The 23,035-nt window shown below is 51.3% G+C and overlaps 6 protein-coding genes across 6 annotated transcripts; 4 read left to right on the top strand and 2 right to left on the bottom strand.

The window, feature by feature from the left end:
• Positions 1–6,146, top strand: CC84DRAFT_1146959 (P-loop containing nucleoside triphosphate hydrolase protein). The gene is made up of 5 exons (XM_018176571.1): positions 1–908; positions 1,074–1,584; positions 1,636–2,957; positions 3,009–4,373; positions 4,426–6,146. The coding sequence occupies exons 1-5, from the start codon at positions 177–179 to the stop codon at positions 5,965–5,967; spliced, it is 5,472 nt and encodes a 1,823-aa protein (XP_018034755.1). The 5' UTR covers positions 1–176; the 3' UTR covers positions 5,968–6,146.
• A 467-nt stretch (positions 6,147–6,613) lies between these two features.
• On the top strand, positions 6,614–11,398 carry CC84DRAFT_1259792 (uncharacterized protein). Its single transcript, XM_018184942.1, has 3 exons — positions 6,614–9,174; positions 9,225–10,284; positions 10,333–11,398. The coding sequence occupies exons 1-3, from the start codon at positions 6,633–6,635 to the stop codon at positions 11,228–11,230; spliced, it is 4,500 nt and encodes a 1,499-aa protein (XP_018034754.1). The 5' UTR covers positions 6,614–6,632; the 3' UTR covers positions 11,231–11,398.
• A 1,086-nt stretch (positions 11,399–12,484) lies between these two features.
• On the top strand, positions 12,485–13,114 carry CC84DRAFT_1094594 (P-loop containing nucleoside triphosphate hydrolase protein; the record flags this gene model as incomplete). Its single annotated transcript, XM_018174571.1, has 2 exons — positions 12,485–12,797; positions 12,906–13,114. Coding segments are annotated over 2 exons (522 nt in total), but the record flags the coding sequence as incomplete, so codon positions are not given.
• Positions 13,115–15,438: 2,324 nt separating this feature from the next.
• On the top strand, positions 15,439–17,963 carry CC84DRAFT_1176611 (uncharacterized protein; the record flags this gene model as incomplete). Its single annotated transcript, XM_018180232.1, has 2 exons — positions 15,439–16,045; positions 16,105–17,963. 2 exons carry the CDS (start codon positions 15,439–15,441, stop codon positions 17,961–17,963), a joined length of 2,466 nt encoding a protein of 821 aa, XP_018034752.1.
• Positions 17,964–18,006: 43 nt separating this feature from the next.
• CC84DRAFT_791212 (uncharacterized protein) lies at positions 18,007–19,545 on the bottom strand. Its single transcript, XM_018187403.1, has 4 exons — positions 19,303–19,545; positions 19,056–19,256; positions 18,507–19,000; positions 18,007–18,435 (listed from the first exon to the last, which is right to left on the bottom strand). Exons 1-4 carry the CDS (start codon positions 19,303–19,305, stop codon positions 18,051–18,053), a joined length of 1,083 nt encoding a protein of 360 aa, XP_018034751.1. The 5' UTR covers positions 19,306–19,545; the 3' UTR covers positions 18,007–18,050.
• A 1,713-nt stretch (positions 19,546–21,258) lies between these two features.
• Positions 21,259–22,994, bottom strand: CC84DRAFT_1164870 (branched-chain amino acid aminotransferase). The gene is made up of 4 exons (XM_018178588.1): positions 22,565–22,994; positions 22,204–22,501; positions 21,913–22,142; positions 21,259–21,803 (listed from the first exon to the last, which is right to left on the bottom strand). The coding sequence occupies exons 1-4, from the start codon at positions 22,722–22,724 to the stop codon at positions 21,304–21,306; spliced, it is 1,188 nt and encodes a 395-aa protein (XP_018034750.1). The 5' UTR covers positions 22,725–22,994; the 3' UTR covers positions 21,259–21,303.
• Positions 22,995–23,035: the final 41 nt, after the last annotated feature.

Genomic DNA, 23,035 nt, shown 5'->3' with positions numbered 1-23,035 from the left:
TCATCACCCAAGCTTCACGCCTGCCCCTCCATCTTCGGAGCCTCACACCTCACACCTCACCCATACTTGTGCATCCTACGTCTACGGGTGCTACTGCTGTCGCCGAACTAAACAGTTATAGCCCGTTGACTGACATGCTGCACGTCTGAAGCTCACGCAATTGACACCCCACAAACATGGCAAACGAGGATGGCGACAGCTCCTCCAAGTCGCAGAATGCCGTGCTTGAGTGGTATGCCCGTATCTACTCCCGTCGCGTCGACATCGTCGGCGACTATTCTGGAAATGAGCTGTTTCTAGTAGACGGCGATTCTCTGCTGTTGCACTGCTTTAGCGACGAGCACCTGGACTTCGAATCCGGATTCCAACTCCTCCACGCGACCTGGACGGTCGAAAACTTCTTGCGCAATCTGATCTCAAGAAGAGCCAACTTCCACGTTGTCTTCTTTGACCAGCATCGCGAGCTTTGCGTTCCATCCTTTGCCCCTACAGCTTCCCACGCCAAGTACCTTTTGGCAAGGGAGGCAATCATTCGGCATCTTGCTGTCAATCTCAAGGCTACCCACCCAGAAGTGCTGATTACCGTGTTCCCATCAATCACCTCTGACGACTTCGTGGAGTACCTAAGAACCACAGAGTTCTATTTCATCCTCTGCCATGACGGTGCTTCTTCAAAAGCTTTGCGAAAGAGAAATCTGCTAGACAAGACTCTAGACGCCCTCGAAGATGAAGACCACGACGAAGACGAAGAACTGCGCAAGAAGGTCATTTTTCGCCAACTCATACACTGGAGTATGGCACAGGGTTCCAGCATCGTGCTAATAAACGGGCTCGAGTTCCAAGATGCTCGTATCATCGCCACAGTTCTAGAGAACCTACGTGGTACAGGTAGTGGGCTCTCTCTGGAGGTAATTTCGCCTTTTCCTCGCGCTGCAGAATGCCCAAGAATGCAATGCATATTTTCTAGTCGTTACAATCCCCGGTGGGCGTTCTTTCTGATCAACACTCAACATGCTGTGACAAAGCATGAGGCTTAGTCTCAAGTTTACGAAAATTTGCTGACATGTGTTTAGATCGATCTTGACGAGGATGATGTTATTGATGAGCCCCGCCAGCGATACCTCGAGCGCAGCACTTGGGAAAGCGTTGCCAGTAAAGTCAAGGTCCAGTTGACAGAGCGACACTATCTTACCGCAATCGTCCTGTCCGCCCTGCTCGCAGGTAACAAGGTCACCAAAGAGTTTGTTTCCGCTTTTCTCCGGCATACTGCCTTGATTTCTGGTCTCTCGCTCCAAGAACGCTTGGTGACCGCCGCCGGTTTGGATGAAACCGTCAAGGAGTCATTGGAAGTCTTCTGCGAAGAAGCTTCGACCATACTGGCTTCTGAAGATTGGGCCGATAATATGGAGGCATGGCATTGCGCATGTGATGTGGCTGATCTTGTTGACGGACGACTGATCTCCGCTTGTCTTCAGGATACGGCAATAGGTCTCAACGATGTATCCCGCACGCTAGCACAGGCTTGCGAAGCTTTGGGTTCGGGATTCTCCAGCGACGATATTGCCGCTAGCAATGGCACTGCCAGTGAGCAAATCATTATTTCGCGCTTTCAAAGCTGCGCTGACACAACACCAGCAGCAACATCGCACATATCTCAGACGACAAGCCGCGAGTCGTACGCGGTCCTACCCTTCTCCAATGAGATATTCGATCCACACCTTGCACCCGTGAAGCTCGAAATCGATCGCGTGGGTGATCTGGAAGACGCAACGACGGCGAACATTTTCCGGGAGATTTCTCATTGGCACAATCATAAAAGACCGTTGGACCCGAAGCTACGTGAAGAGCAGCTAGCCAAGTCAGAGAAGCAGAAGTTCTGGACGCGGAAGCGCAATCAATGGTTCATGGACGAGATGCAGAAGTATGCTCAAAGTCTCACCAACACAGTTGGAAAATCTCTGGACCCAGAGACCATTACTACTGGAGGACGTTCTGTGAAACCGATTGCTGAAATTGAGGAGAACGCCAAGCCAAAACAAAAACCAGCTGCTAAGGGCAACAAAAAGGCTGCCCCGTCCCGCAAGGAAGCGATGCTGGCTAAGATTGCCGCGGATCGAAGTGCAAAGGAAGAGACAACTGCGGAGAAACACATCCAGGGCTGGCGAACGACCGTCAGCACGATCGAAAAGGAGCCTACTGCGACCGGACGCTATCAGCGAGCGAAAACCTACCTGGCTACACTCAACACGGGTACCTCGGCAGACTTGAAGCGAGATACGCTCGAGGCGGAAGTACGTCTGTATATGTTGAACGCTCTCCTGGATCCGTGGCTGGTGGCATGCAAAAACGACGAAAAGCCCGAAGCTATGAAGATTGCTGCACTCATCTTCGCAGAGCTCGGAGCGTTTTCCAAGTTCAACAGACCTGTCACGCCGACGATCATCAAGTGCCTTCAAACGGTTTTCAAAGAACTGGCACTGCCTCAGCTGCCTCTCCCGCAGCCGGAAGGCGATAGACCCCTGGCTTTCAAGTTCGCACTTGAATCTACGACACGCTCGTTGGCCTTGCCGATTCCACAGAAAGAGTTCCAATTGCTTCACTGCGGTCCTTACTTTGACCGAAGCATTGACTCAGCTCCTGATCCTCGTGTGCCGTTCGAGCCGGATGCATGGCAACGTAAGGTATTGAATGAGATCGATGCGAAGCGAAGCTTGCTGGTTGTCGCCCCTACGTCAGCCGGTAAGACATTCATCTCATTCTACGCCATGAAGCAGGTTCTGGAAGCCAATGATGAAGACGTACTGGTCTACGTGGCGCCCACAAAGGCTCTGGTCAATCAAATCGCCGCCGAAATTCAGGGTCGCTTCTCAAAGCGCTATGGCTACGCCGGAAACAGTGTCTGGGCGATTCATACTCGCGATATGAGGATAAACAACCCGACTGGTTGCCAGATTCTCGTATGTATCCCCGATATATAATCATATTGTCAATGCTAATGCCCAATTTAGGTTACGGTACCGCATATCCTGCAAATCATGCTGCTGTCGCCACCCAATGCGAACTCTTGGTCGAAACGTATCAAGTGGATCATCTTTGATGAAGTTCACTGCATAGGGCAAGCCGAGGACGGCTTGATCTGGGAACAGCTGTTGCTCATGGCTCCTTGCCCGATCTTGGCACTCTCCGCTACGATCGGTAACCCCGATGAGTTCAGTGCCTGGCTGGACTCTACCCAAAGAAGTGCTGGCAACAAGTTGACCATGGTGCAGCATCCTCACCGTTACTCGGACTTGAGAAAATTCATCTACAAACCCTCCGACACCGACACTCACAAGTTTACTGGCCTCGAAGAGAACCGCGCGTTCGCACAGTTAGGTCTGGACGACAGTAAAGACTTCCACTTTGTCCATCCTGTTTCCACTCTTGTCAACCGAGCTCGAGGCATACCTGCCGATCTGGCTCTAGAGGCACGTGACTGCTATCTGCTGTGGCAAACTTTGTCCAAGCGCCAGACTGCAAGGCATCCTTTGGACAAATCACTCGATCCGGCGGTAGCGCTGCCCTCTGTGATCCGAAAGATCGATACAATCAAATGGGAGGCTGCACTGAAGTCTGTGCTCCGTGATTGGATGCAGGATCCGGAGTCTCCATTCGACGCTGTAGTGAAAGACCTAGGAGGAGATCAAGAAGAAACAACCTCGGAATCGCTTCTTAACAAGGATAGTGAAGCCACGCCGGACGAAGATGCTGATGATAGTGAGGAGAACGAAGTTGAGATACAACACGACATCAAGAGCATTCTTCCTATGCTCTCCAAGCTTCACGAACAAGATGCCCTCCCTGCGATCCTCTTCAACTACGACCGCGGTCTGTGCGAACGCATCTGTCGGAAACTGATGGAGCAACTGGTAGATGCAGAAACAGCTTGGAAGGAGTCCAGTGCCCAATGGAAGGGCACGCTGGCGAAGTGGGAAGAATGGAAGAAGATCATGCTCAAGGCTGGTAAACGCGGACCGCCTAAATTGTCGAAAAAGAAGGGTGGTGCCGAAGAAGGACTGACCAAGGAGGACATTCAACGAGACGCAGCCAACAATGAGGCCAGTCCTTGGGCTTCTTTCAACCCCGAAAAGCCAATCGACAAATTCCATTTCGCGGACAACAGGAAGATGTCGCAAGATGAGATGGACAAGACTGAGAGAGAATTGCTCAGACGAGATGTACCTGAATGGCTCATCACTGCTTTGAAGCGCGGTATTGCAGTCCATCACGCTGGTCTCAACAGGAAGTACAGGCAAGTGTGTGAGATCCTGTTCAGGCGAGGCTTCCTTCGCGTAGTCATCGCAACGGGTACGCTAGCACTCGGTATCAACATGGTAAGTTTGGGCGTTTATCTATCTTACTCTCATAAGCTAACATGCTCCGCAGCCCTGCAAGACGGTGGTTTTCACTGGAGATTCCGTGTTCCTATCGGCCCTTAACTTCAGACAAGCAGCAGGTCGTGCCGGTCGACGTGGGTTCGATATGCTCGGGAATGTTGTGTTCCATTCAATTTCTACCAGCAGAGTCCACAAGCTCATCAGCTCGCGTCTTCCGGACATCAACGGTCACTTTCCCATTACGACGACGCTGGTGCTCCGTTTATTTACGCTCCTGAATGATTCGAAACAATCTCAGTTCGCAACTCGATCTGTGAACGCACTGCTCTCGCAACCACGCCTGTACCTTGGCGGTGAAGAGTCTAAAATGACTGTTCTACATCACCTTCGGTTCTCCATCGAATATCTACGACGGCAATTCCTTCTCGATGCTCGTGGAGCTCCATTGAATTTTGCCGGATGCGTAAGTCATTTGTACTTTACCGAGAACTCTTCGTTCGCATTCCATGCTTTGCTCAAGGACGGTTATTTCCATAAGGTATGCGCAAATCTGAATGCGAATGACACTGCCAAGGAGAACGCTCTGCGGGAGCTTATGTTGACCATGGCCCATCTCTTCGGACGACAATATTGCCGACAGGCGGACCAAGAGTTCGTGGAGAAGGTCGTGAAGCGCAGTCCTTCTGTAGTCTTTCTCCCTGATATGCCAACCGATGCAGCTGAGCTGCTCCGGAAGCACAATCAGTCTACTCTCGACATTTACAAGGCCTATGTCGGAACTTTTGTGGACCAGCATCTCAAGGAACAGGACGATGCACTGCCATTGACGCAATTCAAAGCCGGCAGTGTTGGCATAGCATCGGCTGATGGCTTGCAGCTGCGTGCGCCCACTAAGGTTCGCTCACCCTTCGTGGCACTTTCAGGACACGAAGACGTCTTCCACTCTGTTCATGATCTTTGCACAACTACACGCTCTGGGGTCTTTTTGGAGGAAGCGGTCATACCATATGTCGGTCTTTACCCTGAAGAGTCGGAACTGCCTCTCAATGCCTACCTTTATGATTTCTTCAACCACGGAGATGTTAACGCCATCGTCATCGCGAACCGCATTAGACGTGGTGACGTGTGGTTTGTCCTGAATGACTTCAGTATGGTTCTGGCGACTATCGTTACCAGTTTGTCGAATTTCATGCAACTTACCGCGGCGTCCGACTTGGATTTGTCCGACGTTCGAGGCGAGGGAGAGGATGCAGAGGCTATGCAAGACGACAAGTTCCTTCCCGATGACTCAGGCTACGAAACTGCCTCAACGATTTCCACAGCTACACGGACTGGTCCGGCTCAGACAGAGCTGCCCGTACAGGTCAAAAAGAAGAAGAAGGTTGTGGACTCTTGGGATGATGATGCGGATCAAGAAGACCTTGAGGAAGAGGTTGCTGCTCAGAGGGCGAAGAAGGAAGCTGAAGTGGCGGCGAAGAACGCACAGGACAGGCCAGCTTGGGAAGAGGGCGCGGGTCTGCTGAATGTGCTCAAGGCATTCCAAGCGTTGAAGGAGGACTTCGATACCAAATTCCGAGCCATGTGGGCCTAAGAGGTATGGTAAGACACTCGAAGAGGACGCGCAAATTGTAGCGGTGGTGTTGCATTAAGGCATCGTGCATGGAGCAAACGGAATTAAAATGAAGAAACACACCAAAAGCATCATGATGATAGATTCGATCTAGACTAAGACTTAGCATGAAGACAATTGGCACGCGTGGTGTTCACGTGGCTCACTTGATAACTGTAGGTCGTAGCGTTTGACGCGTAACTCACTTCGTGAAATCACTATTAGCTCCTCCTACCGTGTAGCATTTGCATTATTGCTTCTAGCGCTACAGAAACTACAACGACCGTTTACACTAGTCCTATAATGGCCTCATCGCAGGCTGATCAAAATTCGCGTGCGCGGCCAGTTTCATCACGTTGCGTTGCGTTGCGCTACCCTCCATCCATGCCCAACAATCTTCACCCGTGTTGTCATGGCATTGCTAAGAATCAATTGTCTGACATGGAGGACTATGCATCACAGACCTCTTTCCGTTTTCGAAAGGACCAGCCCCCAATGTGGGGCCACGACAGGCTTGAAGGATCACTAATGACTAGGCTATTCTTAGTATGGTTCTCAGCACGTGAAACGCAGGAAGCGACAACCAGCTTTTGGATGTCAACTCTTCCCTTCTATTCTTCCTCACTCTTGGACAATGTCACTGCGTCATGGCATACGTCTCAGTGTCAACAAATGACGAGCCGGTAAGCCTAGCTGAGCCTTCCCAGCAGCTCACCGAATCGAAGCTCTCCAACGAGAACGTTTTCTTGCAAGATATAGGTTACTCGAAAGTCCCAACAAAGAGCGAAAATTTTGTCATCTCTTCGACAGCTGCCCGACATCCTTGTCGACCACCATGGATCCCGTACACTCTTCGTGTGCCGTTTCTGACGTTTATGACCGTGGTCTCTCTTAGCCTCTGCGCGATCACGGCTGTATTGACTGGTTACTCGAAGCACCATGATGGCTTGGGCAACGATGACGGATCAAGTGGTCTCCTTTTCGGTTGGAGATTTACGCCTACCATAGTTGCAGTCATATATGCACGGTTGATCGCCATGGTCTTCAACGACTTCCGCAGGACCGAACCCTTCGCTAGAATGGCACGAAGCCCTACCTCTGCCTCTAACTCGGTCTTCCATGTCCCTGGGGCTTGGTGGAAGATGTTGGCGGAAGCGTTCTCTCGCAAAAAGAACGGCGGAGCTATCAATTGGCCACTGGCAAACGCCACTACAGTCTTTGTCATCGCAAGCTTGATTATCAGTTCCATGTCGGCCAGCTTTCTTACGACGGGCGAAATCACATTACTCCAGACTTTGCCATTGCAGAGGAGGACACTTCCAACAAACGCCTCACTGAAGCTTCAAGCTTCTCCAGACGTGTTTCTCGGTACAACCGGTAGCATCATTTACAACCTTTCAGTTGACCCTTGGACGCTCGGTGAATACACCGTGCTGCCTTTTTGGCACGAAGGAGCGGACGCGGCCGATATGTTGAGGGGGATTGGTGGAAACAAGACAGAGTCACTGAAGACAGAAACCTCAGTTTTCCGTACGGAATACAACTGCAAGACCATGAATGCAACCATAAGCCTCAACAACACCAGAGGTTTCTCTGCAACTGGCCACAGGAATCCTGTATTGCCTGGGCATGACGACACAATATTGATCAATGGCACCTCAAAAATGGACACTACAACGCTGCTATCTGATAGCGGCTGTCGGTTCCAAATCGACATGGCTCCTATGATGATGGCGAATAGAGTAAACAGTGCCGTGTGGGGACGTGCCCTCGATCCACTCGATGACATCGGACAAGGCTGGACAGCTTACATGGACTCGGAAAACACAACACAAGCCTACGTATATGTCCCTGGACCCTACACATACTCCTTCTACCAGTATAGTGGCCCAGGGAGCCCTTTTCTTAGATACAACGGCTCCACAGCCTGCGCAGATAAGGACATTATACACCTTTCGACTCAGCTCGTGGATACTTCGAACGATGTTGTGAAGACTCTTCAAGGCAACTACTCACAGAAAGCCTGGGAATGTCAGCTAGAGATAACTACTGCGGAAATTCCAGTGAAGTTCTCGCAGTCACAAATCGGCTCCGTAGTCACTTTTGATCGCGAAGAGTTTGAGAGGAATTATGTTCAGGTTGGCGATGAAGTCTTGAATGGAACAGAGGCACGGAGACTCTTGCACCAGTCCAATTGGCTATCCTATCTGAACCCTGCGCACTACAAAACCGATCATTCTGCGCTCCTGCTCTCCGCTGAGTACCAGTATGACTTCAACTCTATGATTTCAGACGATGAAATACCGCGAAAAGCCCAAGCCGCCATGGAAACCTTCCTTGCTAGTTTGCTACAGTCGTCACTGGCGGGCCCAAATGCTTCAGAAACGCGGACGACGTCAGGAACAAGTGCGCGTATCGTGACCCGTGTGGAAGTGTTTCAAGGGACGGGAATAGCGCTTTCCGTTCTCTATGGCATTTGCGCTCTGTTTCTTGCTGCACTGGCCTGGCAGTGTGGCACGACTCGACGGTCGCTCAACTTGAAGAGTAATCCTTCCACCACAGAAGGCATTGCTGACCTCATTGCATCAGGGCAATGGAACAAAGCAGCATGGAAGCCACTGTTCATCGCCTCTTCGGACGAGACGCGAAGATGCTTTCAGAGCACGACATATAGCACTGATCCAAAACTGCAGGAACACGACCAGACATCAAGTTTGAAGAGCAACGATACAAGCCGTGAATTGAAAATAAACACATCGGTGCACGAATGGAAGCCAACAACGCTGCGCATCACTTCACTTATCGGCCTAGCAATTTACTTGATATTAATCGCGATAGGAATCTCGATACTCTATGATTATTCAACGGGAAATCGTCTCTATCAGAGTTTGTTTGTAAACCAGGTAGAACTCGGAGAAATCTCAGGTCATGTCGCTAGATTTACGCCTTTCTCCATTGTTCCAACTTTTTTGGCGGTAATACTCGGTATGTGGTGGGATGGCATACACCAAAAGTTCTGCCAGCTACAGCCTTTCAACGCGATGACGCAGCCCGGGGGTGCGCCATGGAAAGACGGTCCGGGAATGCACTACAGTGCCACCAATTGGATTAAGAGCTCTTCTCGTGCAGCTCGGAACCGCCATTGGCTGTTGTTCTTCGTAATCATTGGCAACATAATGTGCCAGATCTGTAGGTACCAAAGTTGGTCACACTAAAGGACCATTGCTGATTATTTGTAGTCGTAATCACAGCTTCCGCACTGTTTGCACGTGAGAACGGGTACAAGTCAACAGAGACGCGCCTGAATATCACGACAGATCTTCGGCGTCTCCCAATGATTGCGAGTACTCGCAACTCTTTTTCGGTGAGCAGTGATCAGTTTCAGAATAACGATACAAGCGTGTTATCTTCAGCCGATTTGGAGAGAATCGTCACCTTCAATTCTGATTACGGTATCTATTGGACCAAAGACTCTACCTGGCTGTATAGCGCTACCAATCAGATCGTCCATGGAGCTGATGAGCCAGCGTGGAGTAAAGACGGCTGGGCTTTCACACCAGTTGAACTGTCTGAAGTAACGAATAATCAGAGCATGACCGTCATGACACAAGCGATAAGAGCTCGGGCAACTTGCAGCTCCACGTCGCAAAGCTATCAGGTCTCTCACGAAGACTCGTGGCTTCTTACCTACGATCTCACCGATAAGAATATCTGGAATACCTCGGCAAACCCTCAAGGCATTGAAAGAGGATACTTCATCGGAAATTACACACTTTACGGCACTCCATTTTACGAAGGCAACGGTCTCCAGTTCTGCGCAAGCGGTTCTAACGCCTTAATGACTGGTGCCATGTGGAATGACTACAGTGTCGGTATGCCAGGTAGATTTCCGTACCGCTTCTCCCAATGGCCAATCAATTTTACCGCAGCTTGGATGCAGGGAGCTGCCCAGTCTGGTTTCTTTCTTCGCGATAATTTCACGCTGAGTTCCAGAGCGTACGACGAGAGAATCTATCCAGCAACCTACGGTTGCGCCGACACTCAGACAAGGCTCAATCTCTCCATGTTCACCGAAGTGCCAAAGTTTCAGTCAGTGGACTGCCAACCAGTCATCGAAATCGCCAGTGCGAGGGTGACTGTTGGGCAAGATGGTGGCGTCAGTAATTTTGAGCTTATGGAGGATCCTAAGCCTTACAATGACCCGTGGAAAGATGTATTCGTTAGTTATACGCACAATAGCAGCGATGCAGGCCAGTCCCCGAATGATGATTATCAACAAAATGGCAATGTCACGTCAAGGTACGTCGATACGATCGTATCAACCCTCTTAGTGCTTACCCGCCACAGTTACGGTATCTATTTCCTCTCTTCACTGCTTAAAGCACCACAGATCGGTTACGTTACATCGGACGATGAAACGAATGTCTGGACCTTTGATTCCATCTATCCAAACTACACGCGAACTGGCGCACCATTTTTCATTCGCGAGGATCAGTCCGGAATGGACTTGATGTCCTACTGCATGCACTACCTTGCTGATAAAAATACCACTGCACTCTTGACCAACACTACACTATATTCGGAACTAGTAGATAAGACTATTGGAACCTTCTTTGCCCACTTCGCTACGGGGGATACAGATGCGATGCCGCGGCGAGTATACCAACAGCCGGGAGACCGGATGCCTGATCTGGGCAAGAAGGTTGTGTTCGACGAGAAGACCAAGACACTAAAACAAGAGGACCCAGAGACATATCCGCCAGCGAAACCGGATGCGACTGTAGACGCGCGGCTGGATCATAGAGTCCAGCTATTGAGAATGAATCATGTCGCAACATGGCTCTCATTCGGTATTCTTGTCTCACTTCTTCTTATCACCATTGCTATTAGCTTTCTACACAGGAGGTTTCTATCACCGCTACATCGCAACATCGAGAGCATGGCCGACGTCATGCTTCTTGTAGCTGGGAGCGATCATCTTCTCACGCTAGTTAAAGACCACGGCATAGAAGCTCTGCGGCAGGATGAAAACTTACTCGTAAGGCTGGGCTGGTTCAGAAGCGAGACTGGGAAACTGCGATGGGGTATCGAGGTGGTTGACAGCGGCGATGCGGACGCTGGCATTGGCCAAGGCTTGGGAGTCGTGTGGGAAGATGAGAGTGGGTCGAGAACCCAGAGCAAATGGGAGAGGGTCAGTACGGGGCTGTCGAACCTCAGTCTGGGAAAGAGGAGGGTGATGGTTTGAATGCCATACGCAGTGGCGTATGCTGTAATGACACAGAACTCTGTCATTTGAGAGACATCAACGAGAGAACAGGCATCGATCTAAGTCTCGACTTAAAGCCCGTTGGTAATTTTCTATGTTGGACATTGGACAGGGTCATACTTTAGAGTCACCATGTTTACACAAGGCATATATTTGTCCTTTGTGTTGTTCGATCAGAGTGCACAGCTATGGGTGCACAATGTTGTTCTGGATCTCTCATTCACATAAAGGAGCCTTCGTTGACTTGCACATACCATCAGCTGTGAGAGACTCGGGACCAAGCAGCCTACCTTGGAGAACTCACTGCGATTTCTCCGCACACCGACTTCTCGATTTTCAAACTCGTTCTTGAGTATGACTACCACCTTCGTCCCAGGTCTTCGGCCTTCATTCGGTCTTATGTCTAGTCTTTCCTCACCTGCTGGTACAGGTGTGTCCGCTGCAGGCTCAGCGTTCGAAATCGCTATCGCTGCGGTGGCTCCTGAAGGGTTGGGTCCTCTCGCACCGCTCTGGAAGTGGCTTTACGGTTTCTTGAAGCGCAAGGCTAATTTCGACATAACTTCCATCACTCGAAAGATGTTGATCGCATTTGGTGCTGCTATGGACATTCGCTTCGCTTGGGGTTATGCCAAACCTCTCATTATGGAGCACTTGACTTCCAGCATCACGCTCCCTATTGAGCACAAGACCACATGCGGCATCCAGAAGTGGCTTGATGCCCAAGGGGCTAGCCGCGCCAATCGCCATCTGAAGTACACCGTTTCTTCGGGCGAGTGGAACACCATTACACAGACGCAAGACTTCGTGGGCAATAAGCGGACAGCTATGACGGGTGGGAAACTCTTCTTCCAAAAGCACCCATTGTATTTCTCATTTCAGACTCCAAAGGCTGAAGAGAAGAAGGATGAACAGAGCATCTGGGGGAATCGGAACGAGTACGGCGCACGTGATTATTACGAACTTTCCGGTGAGCGCATCACCGTGTATTCCCTCGACCCATCTGGTACCTTGCTCCAACGCTTCGCTGACTACGTCTCCACCGAAGAAGTCAAGGAGTCGCGCGTTACGCCCGTCTTCGCGGTTGCCCAGAGCTCGAACGCGCGTTGTCTGCAAATGTGGGACCAGTGCATCAAGCCTGTCCGCCCGTTGAGTACAATCGACCTCGATGAGCAGGTAAAGGCTGATATTGTTAGTGGCATCGATCGGTTCCTCTCCAAGGACCGTGCGAAGTGATACTCTGCCAGCGGTATTCCATACAAGCGCGGTATCCTCTTGCAGGGCCCGCCCGGCACCGGGAAGAGCTCCATCTCACTGGCACTCGCTGGTCACATTCGGGCCTCTCTGTATAATATCACTATCGGCGAGGTCCGCAATGGGGGCCACCTAGTGGAACTTTTCCTGTCTGCGAGACATGGTTCAGTCGTGCTTTTAGAGGACATAGATTCCGCAGGCATCGGACGTGAGAAGGTGTCAATCTCTGAAGACTCCCCGAATGCATCTAAGAACGGGGAAGAGAAGCCAAACTCGGACACTGAGCTGGCTGAAGGTGGTTTCTTCGCCCACATTACGCGATCATCGCGACCAACCCACGGGAATGCCCCTACTGGTTCCATCTCGCTGAGCGGCCTACTTAATGCGATCGACGCACTTGCAGATGGCGTCGTCCTCATCATGACCACCAACGAACCTGAAAATCTCGACAAGGCGCTTATCCGTCCAGGCCGCATCGACAAGCAGATCCACGTCGGCCATGCGAGCCGCGCAGTCGCAGGGAACATTTTCACGCGCTTCTACAGCGATATCAACAACGAGCGAGACGTCTCGGACTATATCTCTGAGATGGCCATTGAGTTTGTCGGGTAAGATCCCTGACCTCAAGTTCACTCCCGCTGAAACCCAGGGATTCTTGATTCCGCTGAGCGATACTCCAGAGAAGGCGATTGAGTATGCTGGTAAGTGGGTCATGGATCTGTTAGCGGCTAAGACGAACGGAAAGATTCTTGTCGGCTAGGCTGGGACGACGGTTGCTGATGATTTCGACTCAGACACGTTTTACGACAGCTTCGAGGTTACGGATGAGTAGACTCTTTTCATCGGCCTAAGCTTGTTGCAGGAATCGAAAGCTAGTTTGTATTATTAGTTGTAAGATCAATCCAGTTCATTCACTCACATAAGTATAAGTGTTCTGTTCCCATATCAGAAAGAGCCTCTGAATATGTCTTATTCCTTCTGAGATTATATGTGACAAGCGACTGAAAATCACCATCAGTACAAGTTGCCTTTGCATAAGCTCCCGCAGCGTAATGCTGGCTCCTTGAAACTTGGAGTTGAGCCTCATTAGCGGTCTCTAAGAACTAGTACGGCTCATACAGGGTATACCGCTCAGAAACACCTTCTCTGTTCTTTCCCACGAAATCTCAGGCACAGGTCTTCTCCGTATGGACAGAGTGTTCGCTACTATGTGAAGACTGAAAGTTGCGGATAGTCTGTTGAGGGCAGGGCGTCGGTGGTTATAAGTTCTATATGTTTTGCCATCCAATTCGAGGTGCATTGCATTTGATCGGAGTAAATTGCGAAAAGATTGAGGTATATCTCTCGCCGCCGAGTTGCCTTCTGATGTGAACGGGAAGAGAGACTTTCTAGCACTTCTCCGTCGCAATCGAAGTACGGTTGTGAGTAATCGTAAGAGGTACAAAGATGTCGAAGCGCACCAAACTATGTGCTTAGATCAATCTACCTCTATTCAAGATTCTCGGTAAGTCAGAATTTTCAAGTGTGTTGAGGGTTTCGTACGTACATGGTACGTCGGCCATATTCCACTTCGGAGGCGAACCTGCAAGCGCACTGAGTCAAAGCATGTGCAATACGTACAGATGCTGAATCCTCCATGAATTAAACAGGTTCAAAACTCCGATACAAGTGACTCATACCTGGAACGTAGATTGTCTTTTTGTGGGGATCAGCATTGGCCGAAGAAACATGAGTGGAGCTGCTCTGCCAGTCTAATTCGCCCTCCAGAGCCTCTAGAGGGTTTATCCCCGTACTAGTGAGCTTTTTGATATATGTACGATAGCTGGGTGAAGCATCCGCCGTTGCTACTTGGTGTCACGGTAACCTTAGAGGCTACCTGACAAGCATGGATATACTGCTGGCAGTAGTATATCTTAGAGATATCGCGCGCTGGCAGTCAGTCAACAGATTATTAGATGGGTGGCCCGTCTACTAGCTGATTGGTCAAAGCATGGCGCTAGCCACCCTTGGCGAGGGCGTGCGACGAAGCGAGAAGATAGATCTACGCTGGATAGGGGAGAAGACCTTTTCTCCTTATCCAACGTCTTGTACCTACACGTAGATACCGAACGCAGTATATTGATCTAGCCTACCTGGGCCTCAGACATCTTGCTCGTTGCTCTCGTGACACTTGGGATGCATGCGCGGGCCACGGGTGCCGATCCAAAGGTTCTGCAAGTGCACCCGACGTTGCACAGTTGCTCGACATGGTGCAAAATCGGTACTGCTCCATACCTCTGGATCAGGGGATTGGAGTAGTCCCGGTAATTTAAACATACGTTGTTAATTCTTGGGAGATGGACTGAGATGTTGAGAGTGGTCGTGGACCTGGCTAATCGATGCTAGCAATTTAGCGTCTTGGCGTGCCCTCGTCGCCGTCCCCAACCGTCCCCGACCACAAAACGCCATCGCACTGTACGTTCTGCCCTGGCATCCCGTTATGTCCATCATGAACCATGGGAACCACTGTTGCAGCATTTCATTTCATGTGCTTTTGCAAACTGTCTTTCTTGTCAACTGCACAGTAAGCAGGAAGGCATGCTGGGGCAGCTGGCAGGCGCTCCCAGTATGCACTAGCCTATGCAGGCGTTCCGCTGCCGGTACTCTAAAGCGACTCGCACTCTTGCTCCTCACTTTGAAACAACATCGTGTATCCGAACGGAGCGCAGAGACAGCTAGACCCAGTCTCGCTGGCGACGTGCCGGAACGTTTGTTGAGCAGACGATCACCCTCCAGATGCGGCGATGGATGCGAGTTGATCTGCGAGTTCGGTCCGGTGCGTCCCACGTCGGACCGGGCTGTCTTTCGTGGCACAGGAGTGAACCGATGCAACAGTATGAAGACCACAGAAATGCCGTCCCCTAAGGACACTCTGGATATGCCGTCGTAGCTCAGCCATGGATTCCGTCACTCGGCCTCGCACGCTCTACGAGAAGATCTTCGACGCTCACGTTGTGGCTGAGCGGGAGGATGGCACAGTGTTACTTTACATCGATCGCCACCTCATCCATGAAGTCACTTCCCCACAGGCCTTCGAAGGGCTGGACAAACACGGTCGCTCTGTGAGGCGTCCTGAGCTTACCCTTGCGACATCCGACCACAATGTGCCGACATCAGAACGTCCTCAAGGCGTGAAGGCATCAACATACCTCACCCGCGAGGACTCTCGCATTCAGGTCCAGAAACTAGAGCGTAACGTCAAGCGCCACCATATCCCCTACTTCGGTCTTCGATCGAAGAGGCAGGGTATCGTTCATGTCATCGGACCAGAGCTAGGCTTCACCCTCCCTGGAAATACAATTGTCTGTGGGGATAGCCATACCAGTACCCATGGAGCTTTCGGTGCCCTCGCTCACGGAATCGGCACCAGCGAGGTTGAGCACGTCCTGGCCACGCAGACTCTCGTGTCCACGAAGAGTCGTAACATGAACGTGGTAGTTCGCGGGCGTCTCGCAGACGGTGTGACATCAAAAGACCTTATGCTATACATAATTGGCTCAATTGGTAAGCCGTTCTCAGGCATACTTGAAGATACTCATCAAAAATAGGCTAACACAAACTAGGTACGGCTGGTGGAACCGGCTCGGTAATTGAGTTCAGTGGGCCTGTGATCGAAGACCTCAGTATGGAAAGTCGCATGTCACTTTGTAACATGTCGATTGAGGCCGGTGCAAGAGCCGGACTCATTGCCCCAGACGAGAAAACGATCTCTTACGTCAAGCGACGCGAGATGGCGCCACGTGAAACCTGGGACATGGCGGAAGCCTATTGGAAGACACTCCGGACCGACGCAGGTGCCGTCTTCGACAAAGTGGTGGAAATTGATGCCAACGACGTAACGCCAACGGTCACCTGGGGAACTTCACCGGAACAGGTCATTCCAATCACCGGCGTGGTGCCTGCTCCCAGCGACTTTTCGGATCCAGTCAAGAAGGAGGGCTGCCTTCAAGCTCTGGCATACATGGGTCTTACCCCTGGAACGAATGTAGCAGATATTGCGGTGGACAAGGTCTTCATCGGCTCGTGTACCAACGCCCGCATAGAAGATTTCCGCGCGGCTGCTCAGATCTTGAGAGGGCACACCATTGCACCTAACATCAAGCTAGCCCTTGCTGTGCCTGGGTCGGGCCTCGTCAAGCGTGCTGCCGAAGACGAAGGGATTGACATAATCTTCAAGCGCGCTGGATTCCAGTGGAGGGAGGCCGGGTGTAGCATGTGCGTGGGCTTGAATGAGGACTCTCTTGCACCGACAGAGCGATGTGCCAGTACAAGTAATCGCAATTTCGAAAGTCGACAAGGAACAGCCGGAAGAACACACCTCGTCTCTCCGGTTGTTGCCGCTGCCACTGCAATCAAAGGCACACTGGCGGCACCTTCTCAGGTTGCGAAATCCGTTGGGCCTGCTGCACGCTTACAGCACGTTAATGTCGATTTCGATGTAGGATTCTCGAGTGATAGTGAAACACTGTCGGAGGAGGACAGTTCCTCGCAATCCTCGCTCATATCCACCTCGTCGGAGTACTCTGGGTCACCAAGCAAAGCCAAACGCGTGTGGACAGCCGTCAAAAAGCACGTAAAAGAACACCACGATAGCATGAATCAGGCTTACTCAGTTTACTACGGTCAGGGTGCTGGAAGACGAAGCTTTTCAGGATCTGGATCTGAGCATTCAAAGCATGCAGCCGAACAGGTAGCGCAACAAGCTACCAATAACTCTCGTTTCGAAGACAACATCAAGGGATCTGTAGCCGTTATCGAGCGAGCAAATATCGACACAGACGCCATCTTTCCCAAGCAATTTTGTACAACCACTCAGCGCACTGGCCTAGGTCATGCTCTTTTTTCCAATCTTCGATACAACCCGGACGGGAGCCCTAAGCCAAATTTCGTCTTGAACCGCCCTGAATCTCGCAGTGCATCGATCCTCCTGGCTACAGGGCCTAACTTCGGATGTGGTAGCTCTCGGGAGCATGCCGTCTGGGCATTGCAAGATTTTGGTTTCCGTTGCGTAATTGCTCCCAGCTTCGCAGACATCTTCTACAACAATGCTTTCAAGAACGGCCTGCTTCTAGCGCAGGTGAATGCAGATGTGGTAAACCGCATTGTGACCGAATCGAATACAGGACAATGTATCAAGATCAATCTTGAACAGCAGACCTTACGAAACGATCAAAATGTTGTTATTGGTCGATTCGAGATCCCGGAGCGTCGTAAGCAAGAGTTGCTAAGTGGTATCGGTGAGATCGAGGCAAGCCTTGCATTCCACAGCCAGATCAAACTATATGAGGAGCTCAGACGCCAACTATCACCGTGGTACGAAGAAGGTGTTCGCTCACAGGCAAACGTGCGACGGCGTCAATTAGCGACCGGCCAGAGTGACCCTTTCGCGGACGACCTCAAGAACGAAGCCCTCGCTTGGTAGGTACATTTCAATCGTTCGATCTGGAACACTTCATATCGATTAAACAGCCCATATGCCCGACACGATCTTTTATTTTATTTTATTTGTTTACGTTGGGATCATCATGTCGTCTAAACTGGTAATGTCGAATATACTTTCGGCGATATCTTGTGGAAAATCAAAACAGCCAAAATCGCCCGTTGTCTCGCATATTCCCCTGTGGTCCATTTGCAGTCTTAACGGGTCACCTTCGATAGAACCTCTCATCGACTCTGGTGGTGTTTGATACTGACCCAGCGTTTTTGGATGTGCTGCTAGGAACAGCTCACTCACCTCCGCGAACAGATCCGCGTTGGTTTCGGCTTTCACACACAACTTGCCAAAGAAACCCGATGCTATGCCGAGGTAGGGCAAACAATCTCCTCCTTCATCGCCTCTTCTCATCAGGATATACAGAACCATGGCAGATAAGGCCGGAAGCATGACAACAGGCCTGATACAATGTCAGCCAGATCGCGAATCGAGCGGGGGTCGCATCGGTTTTGGGGGCATGGAATGACCTACCAGTCTGTTCCAGAGTCCGTTCGACATGAATGCGCTGCCCCAAGGACTCGTTTCGCTATCATTGCACACTGAGATTTGCTCGATACGTGAGCCTTCACCAGTTCCGGAGGACAATCGCTTGTAGCAAGAACCCATCGATGGATGGCGAGAGATACTTCCGCATATCTGAGGGATATTTCCGACCTAATGATCGCATCTCCGGCATGCTCGTGACATTCTGGGCCGTCCAGATCCCGGTCGGGGCGATATGCAGCTGGTATTGACAACCTCCAAGACTCAAGCATACCAGATAATCTCTCGATTGCCGCGGACACTTCAATTGCTGTCATACGTAGGGAGAGGTGGCTATACAACGTCTTCACAATCACCGAACATAGGCGGGCGTATCGGTAATTCACGATCTCCCAGCCGGAGTAGTCAGTCACGCCTTGGGTGAAGAGACCCGATCGCTTTTTCGAGGGTGCGTGGTATACGAGTAGATCGTCGTCGACTACCTGAGCAGACTGTCAGAATACTATATCAAGAAAGGCCACGACAGCTAAGACTTACAGAATGACTTCCGAACCGAAGAGCGTGTGGCTTCTCAATAGAATAGAGAAGCCAGAACATACGCTCAATTTCTTCTGGGTTGGTGGTCGCTGTACCGCTTGCCGTTGGGGTAGTCAGACTGAGATCAGAGATCATGCTGATTGCTTGCGACAGTAAAGATCTTGTCAAAGCTGAATCGTGCCCGCGATGCACGAATAAAATCTAGGCCGAATCAGATCGCTTCATACTACTTGCTTTAGACACCTACCATGGAAACAAGAGCCTAAGTCAAGACATGAGTATGCAGCGGCTCTGATGGCAGAAGATGGTCCGTACCTGTAGCTTCAGCACCGTTGGCGGGCCGTTCGAGAGCTTCGCGCGGCGGTCCAAGGCGCATTGAAAGTATTGTAGCGGACGCACGGGAGATACCGAGGACGTCTTTTCAGACTTCATCCGATGCTTGCGTAGAGCATCACGACAGCCGATCGCAAGGACTGAATTTAACAATATCAGTGCGCTTGGCTCTATCTGAGTAGCCGACCGCATGGCCTCCATCAATATCTCCACAACAAGCTGCCTGCTGACGAAAATCGGGTAGCTGCAGGTATCAACATAGAGTCTCTCGAAGCTTGGCAAATATATGCGTACCTATAGTGTTCCTGGAAGAACACTATCAGCTCAGGTTAGCGGATTCCGGGAGTCGCATTTCAGGGTAATCTTACAATCGATAAACTGCAAGATCTCCGGCTGTGCATAAGACGGCAGCGCTGCTTGTGTCTGTCCCTTGTGTGGATCATCCACTCTCGTGGGCCCACGAACCTTGTTCCATATGCGATGCTGAAGATCCTCATCCCTACCTGAGGCACGCAAGTCGCCCGCCGACTGACCGATAAAGCGGACAACTGCGAATGACGAGAAGTCCTCTCTCGAGTATTAGCAAGAAGGCAACAACAAAATCGGTTCTGCACGTACTATAAAGCTCTTCAGGCCACACCCTATTCTTCTGATGCGAACTATCACCTAGGTCTATGCTATGGTCCAGCGGGTGATCTTCATCGCATGACGCGGATGCGGCGCCGCTCGCCCAGGGAGATACGTCGTCGCTAACGTCTGGTGTCAACATCTGCGGGCCGATACCCTCGATAGCTGGAGTCGGGAACGACAGGCCTGTGTTTCTGTTATCTGTGTTAGATAAGGTGCAAGTCTTGGACTGGACAGGCTTACAGCGTCGAGTCCAAGAAGAAGGTTCCCACATCTGTCCCGTTAGTAGTCTGACTGGGACTAACCGTGAAGTTGTCGATGCTTCGCGGTAGGTCATTGTTCACATCGATCTGTGGTTCTTGACTCCTTTCGGTCCTTATCTCAAGCGTATTCCGACGGGGTCTCTCATTTCGGTTGGTCGTATTGTTGCTGTAGCCGCATTGCAAATTCAGCTTCTACACCATCCATTGTTAGTCGCTCCGAATAACGTGCATTGCCACCACAGGGGCGCTCACAAGGCACTGCGAGCACGTTGCTGCTCCATCGCCTGCAACCATCAGCATAACCAATCACACAACAGAACGATCAAGCTGTGCCGCCCCCTTACATCGTACTTTTCTTTGCCGACAGTTAACACATGCACCTTTACGGCGTGTGATTTTCCGATATCCGCTCGGCTCCATGAGTTGAAGGTTTTGCGAGTGCAATGGCCGCTTGGTGATTCAGATCTAAGGGCATCCCGCGCGCTCTATGTGGAGGACCAGGTACCCTGTGGCAACAACCAGACACCGAGCACCTGCACGCTCAGACACAGCTGAATAGGGCAGACGAGCGATATGACATCAACAAGAGATACGATTGGACCCCAATAGTCTTTGTGTGCACCACGTAAGATGTAACCAAGAATTCGGCTTCTGTGAGGATGGTTGTAGACCAATCAGAGTGTCGTCCTGGTCTGCTCGAAAGGAGCCATTCCACTTGGGGAAGGCCTCAATTAAAATCTCAAAACTCCGGCGCATGCGGGCGACACTCGCTCAGACCTGGTCGCAGACCCTCGCGATCAGCATGACGAGGCGTAGGCATAGCCTCCCCCAAGGAGCAGACCCACTTTTGCGGAGAGCACCATGCATCCCGTTAGCACGTTTTCGGAGCCTAACCAGGGCAAGGTTCGTACACAAGAACACTCTTCTGGCTTGTCAAAAATTGCAAGTGGGTCAGACTAAAGTCTTTCTTTTATTTGGGGGCCAAATCCATGTGAGTGCCGCTCTCGATCCTGTTTTCACTATGGCTAGCTGATTTCACTGACCGGAACGCTCCAAGGGTGCTCTTCCACAGCATATTGCCTAGCCTCAATCCACTCCTTAAACAGCGCCGTTATCGCTCCCGCGCTCTGATGGCGGGATAGTCCGCATTGAACTAGAGTGTCACGATACTTGATCGCGCGGATAGGGCTGACGACAGCGGCTGTCCCTGTTCCGAACACCTCGACCAGCTTCCCCACCCCTGCTGCGTGCACGACTTCTGACATGCATATTTCGCGCTCACTAATGGTCCACCCCGAAGGCGCGAGCCTTTCCCTGGCCAGACTCAAGACACAATCCCGTGTTACGCCAGGCAGGATCATACCGTCCAACGGCGGCGTAATCAGCTCGAAGCATCCTTCTTGTTCAGTCCGCAACACTATAAAGAGGTTCATGGTACCGGCCTCCGTGATACGGTCATCGTCACCAAACAGCCAGAGGAGCTGTTGGAACCCTCGCGCTTTGGCTGCTTTCTCCGGAGCAATACCTATACAAGGCAAGAATCAGCATGCGTCACAAAATTCGGGACTCGCCACCAATTGTTGAGGTGCCTCCCATCATCGAGAGTGGCCGGACTAGGCCGAGGAGATACATACATGGCGCATAGTTGCCTCCGATTTTATGGTTGCCAGCCCCTCCAGGCCAGGCTCTCGTCGCCACAACGCTGCTTGCGGCTTCTAGGGTAATGGCCTTGAATCCTGCGGAAAAATATGGACCGACAGGACATGCAATGCAGTACAGGAGGGCGGATGTGGGGGCAGCGACACCCAAATTAGAATTGGTTGCGATGATGACCGGACGGATATAAAGCGAGTACCCCGGTTTTCTGCGACAGCACGGTTAGGGTTTTTGGCCGACTTCGGACGCAGGCCGGTCCAGTTGCTTACCCGTATATGAACCGCTCCTCTAACTTCACAAAGCGAGCGATGAGCTTGAGGAGCTCGTCAGCATCGAAGGTTGGCAGCGCGATTCGGGCAGCTGAGCGGTTGAGGCGGTCAAGATTAACCTCAGGCCTGAACAATCTGACGCTGCCCCAAGCATCCCTGTACGCTTTCATGCCTTCGAAGCACTCAAATCCATAATGGAGAACGGCAGCTGCAGGATCGAGGGCCAGGTGCTGGTATGGCGCGATCTGGGGCGTTTGCCAGCCGTGTTCTGAGGTCCACCGGACTTGGAGAATGTGGTCTGCACGAATCATGAGCATCGTCTGACCCACTCGTTTGCGTTGTTCGCGTCAGGCCATCTTACCCGTGTGGTGACTGCCAAACGTCAGGTCTTCGGCCGGCGGCAGCTTCGATGGATGTAACGTCTTCGTGACGCGCAGTTTGGATGCATCGAGTCTTGCTGGACCTGAGGATGCGCTGTCTTGCTCGAATGAGCGCTGCGGTGAGACGATTCCTGGCGCCATGGCTTAGCTGCTCTCACTCGAACCATGGCGTCTTCCATCTGGTCATTATAGTCGTCGTGATTGCGCGATACACGGTTGTAGTTGTGTGGATACAGAGGAGCCGAAGCCTGCAATCCATCGTCGCTTCGGTCCGCAGGTGCGTTCCCTAGCGAGCGGTCCGACGGTCCGCATGCTACTAAAGCCCATGGAGACAAGTGCTGGCTGAGTAATAGGCAGTGGGTTTTCCAAGTCCTTCCAAGAATGCCGAAGGATCAAAAATTGGGGTACAGGAGACAGCCAGTTGTTTGATTTTCGGGACTGAGTGCATATAC

Source organism: Paraphaeosphaeria sporulosa (genome assembly GCF_001642045.1).
Source record: "Paraphaeosphaeria sporulosa strain AP3s5-JAC2a unplaced genomic scaffold CC84scaffold_6, whole genome shotgun sequence".
NCBI lineage: Eukaryota > Fungi > Ascomycota > Dothideomycetes > Pleosporales > Didymosphaeriaceae > Paraphaeosphaeria > Paraphaeosphaeria sporulosa.
This window is presented reverse-complemented; position numbering and strand designations above follow the sequence as displayed.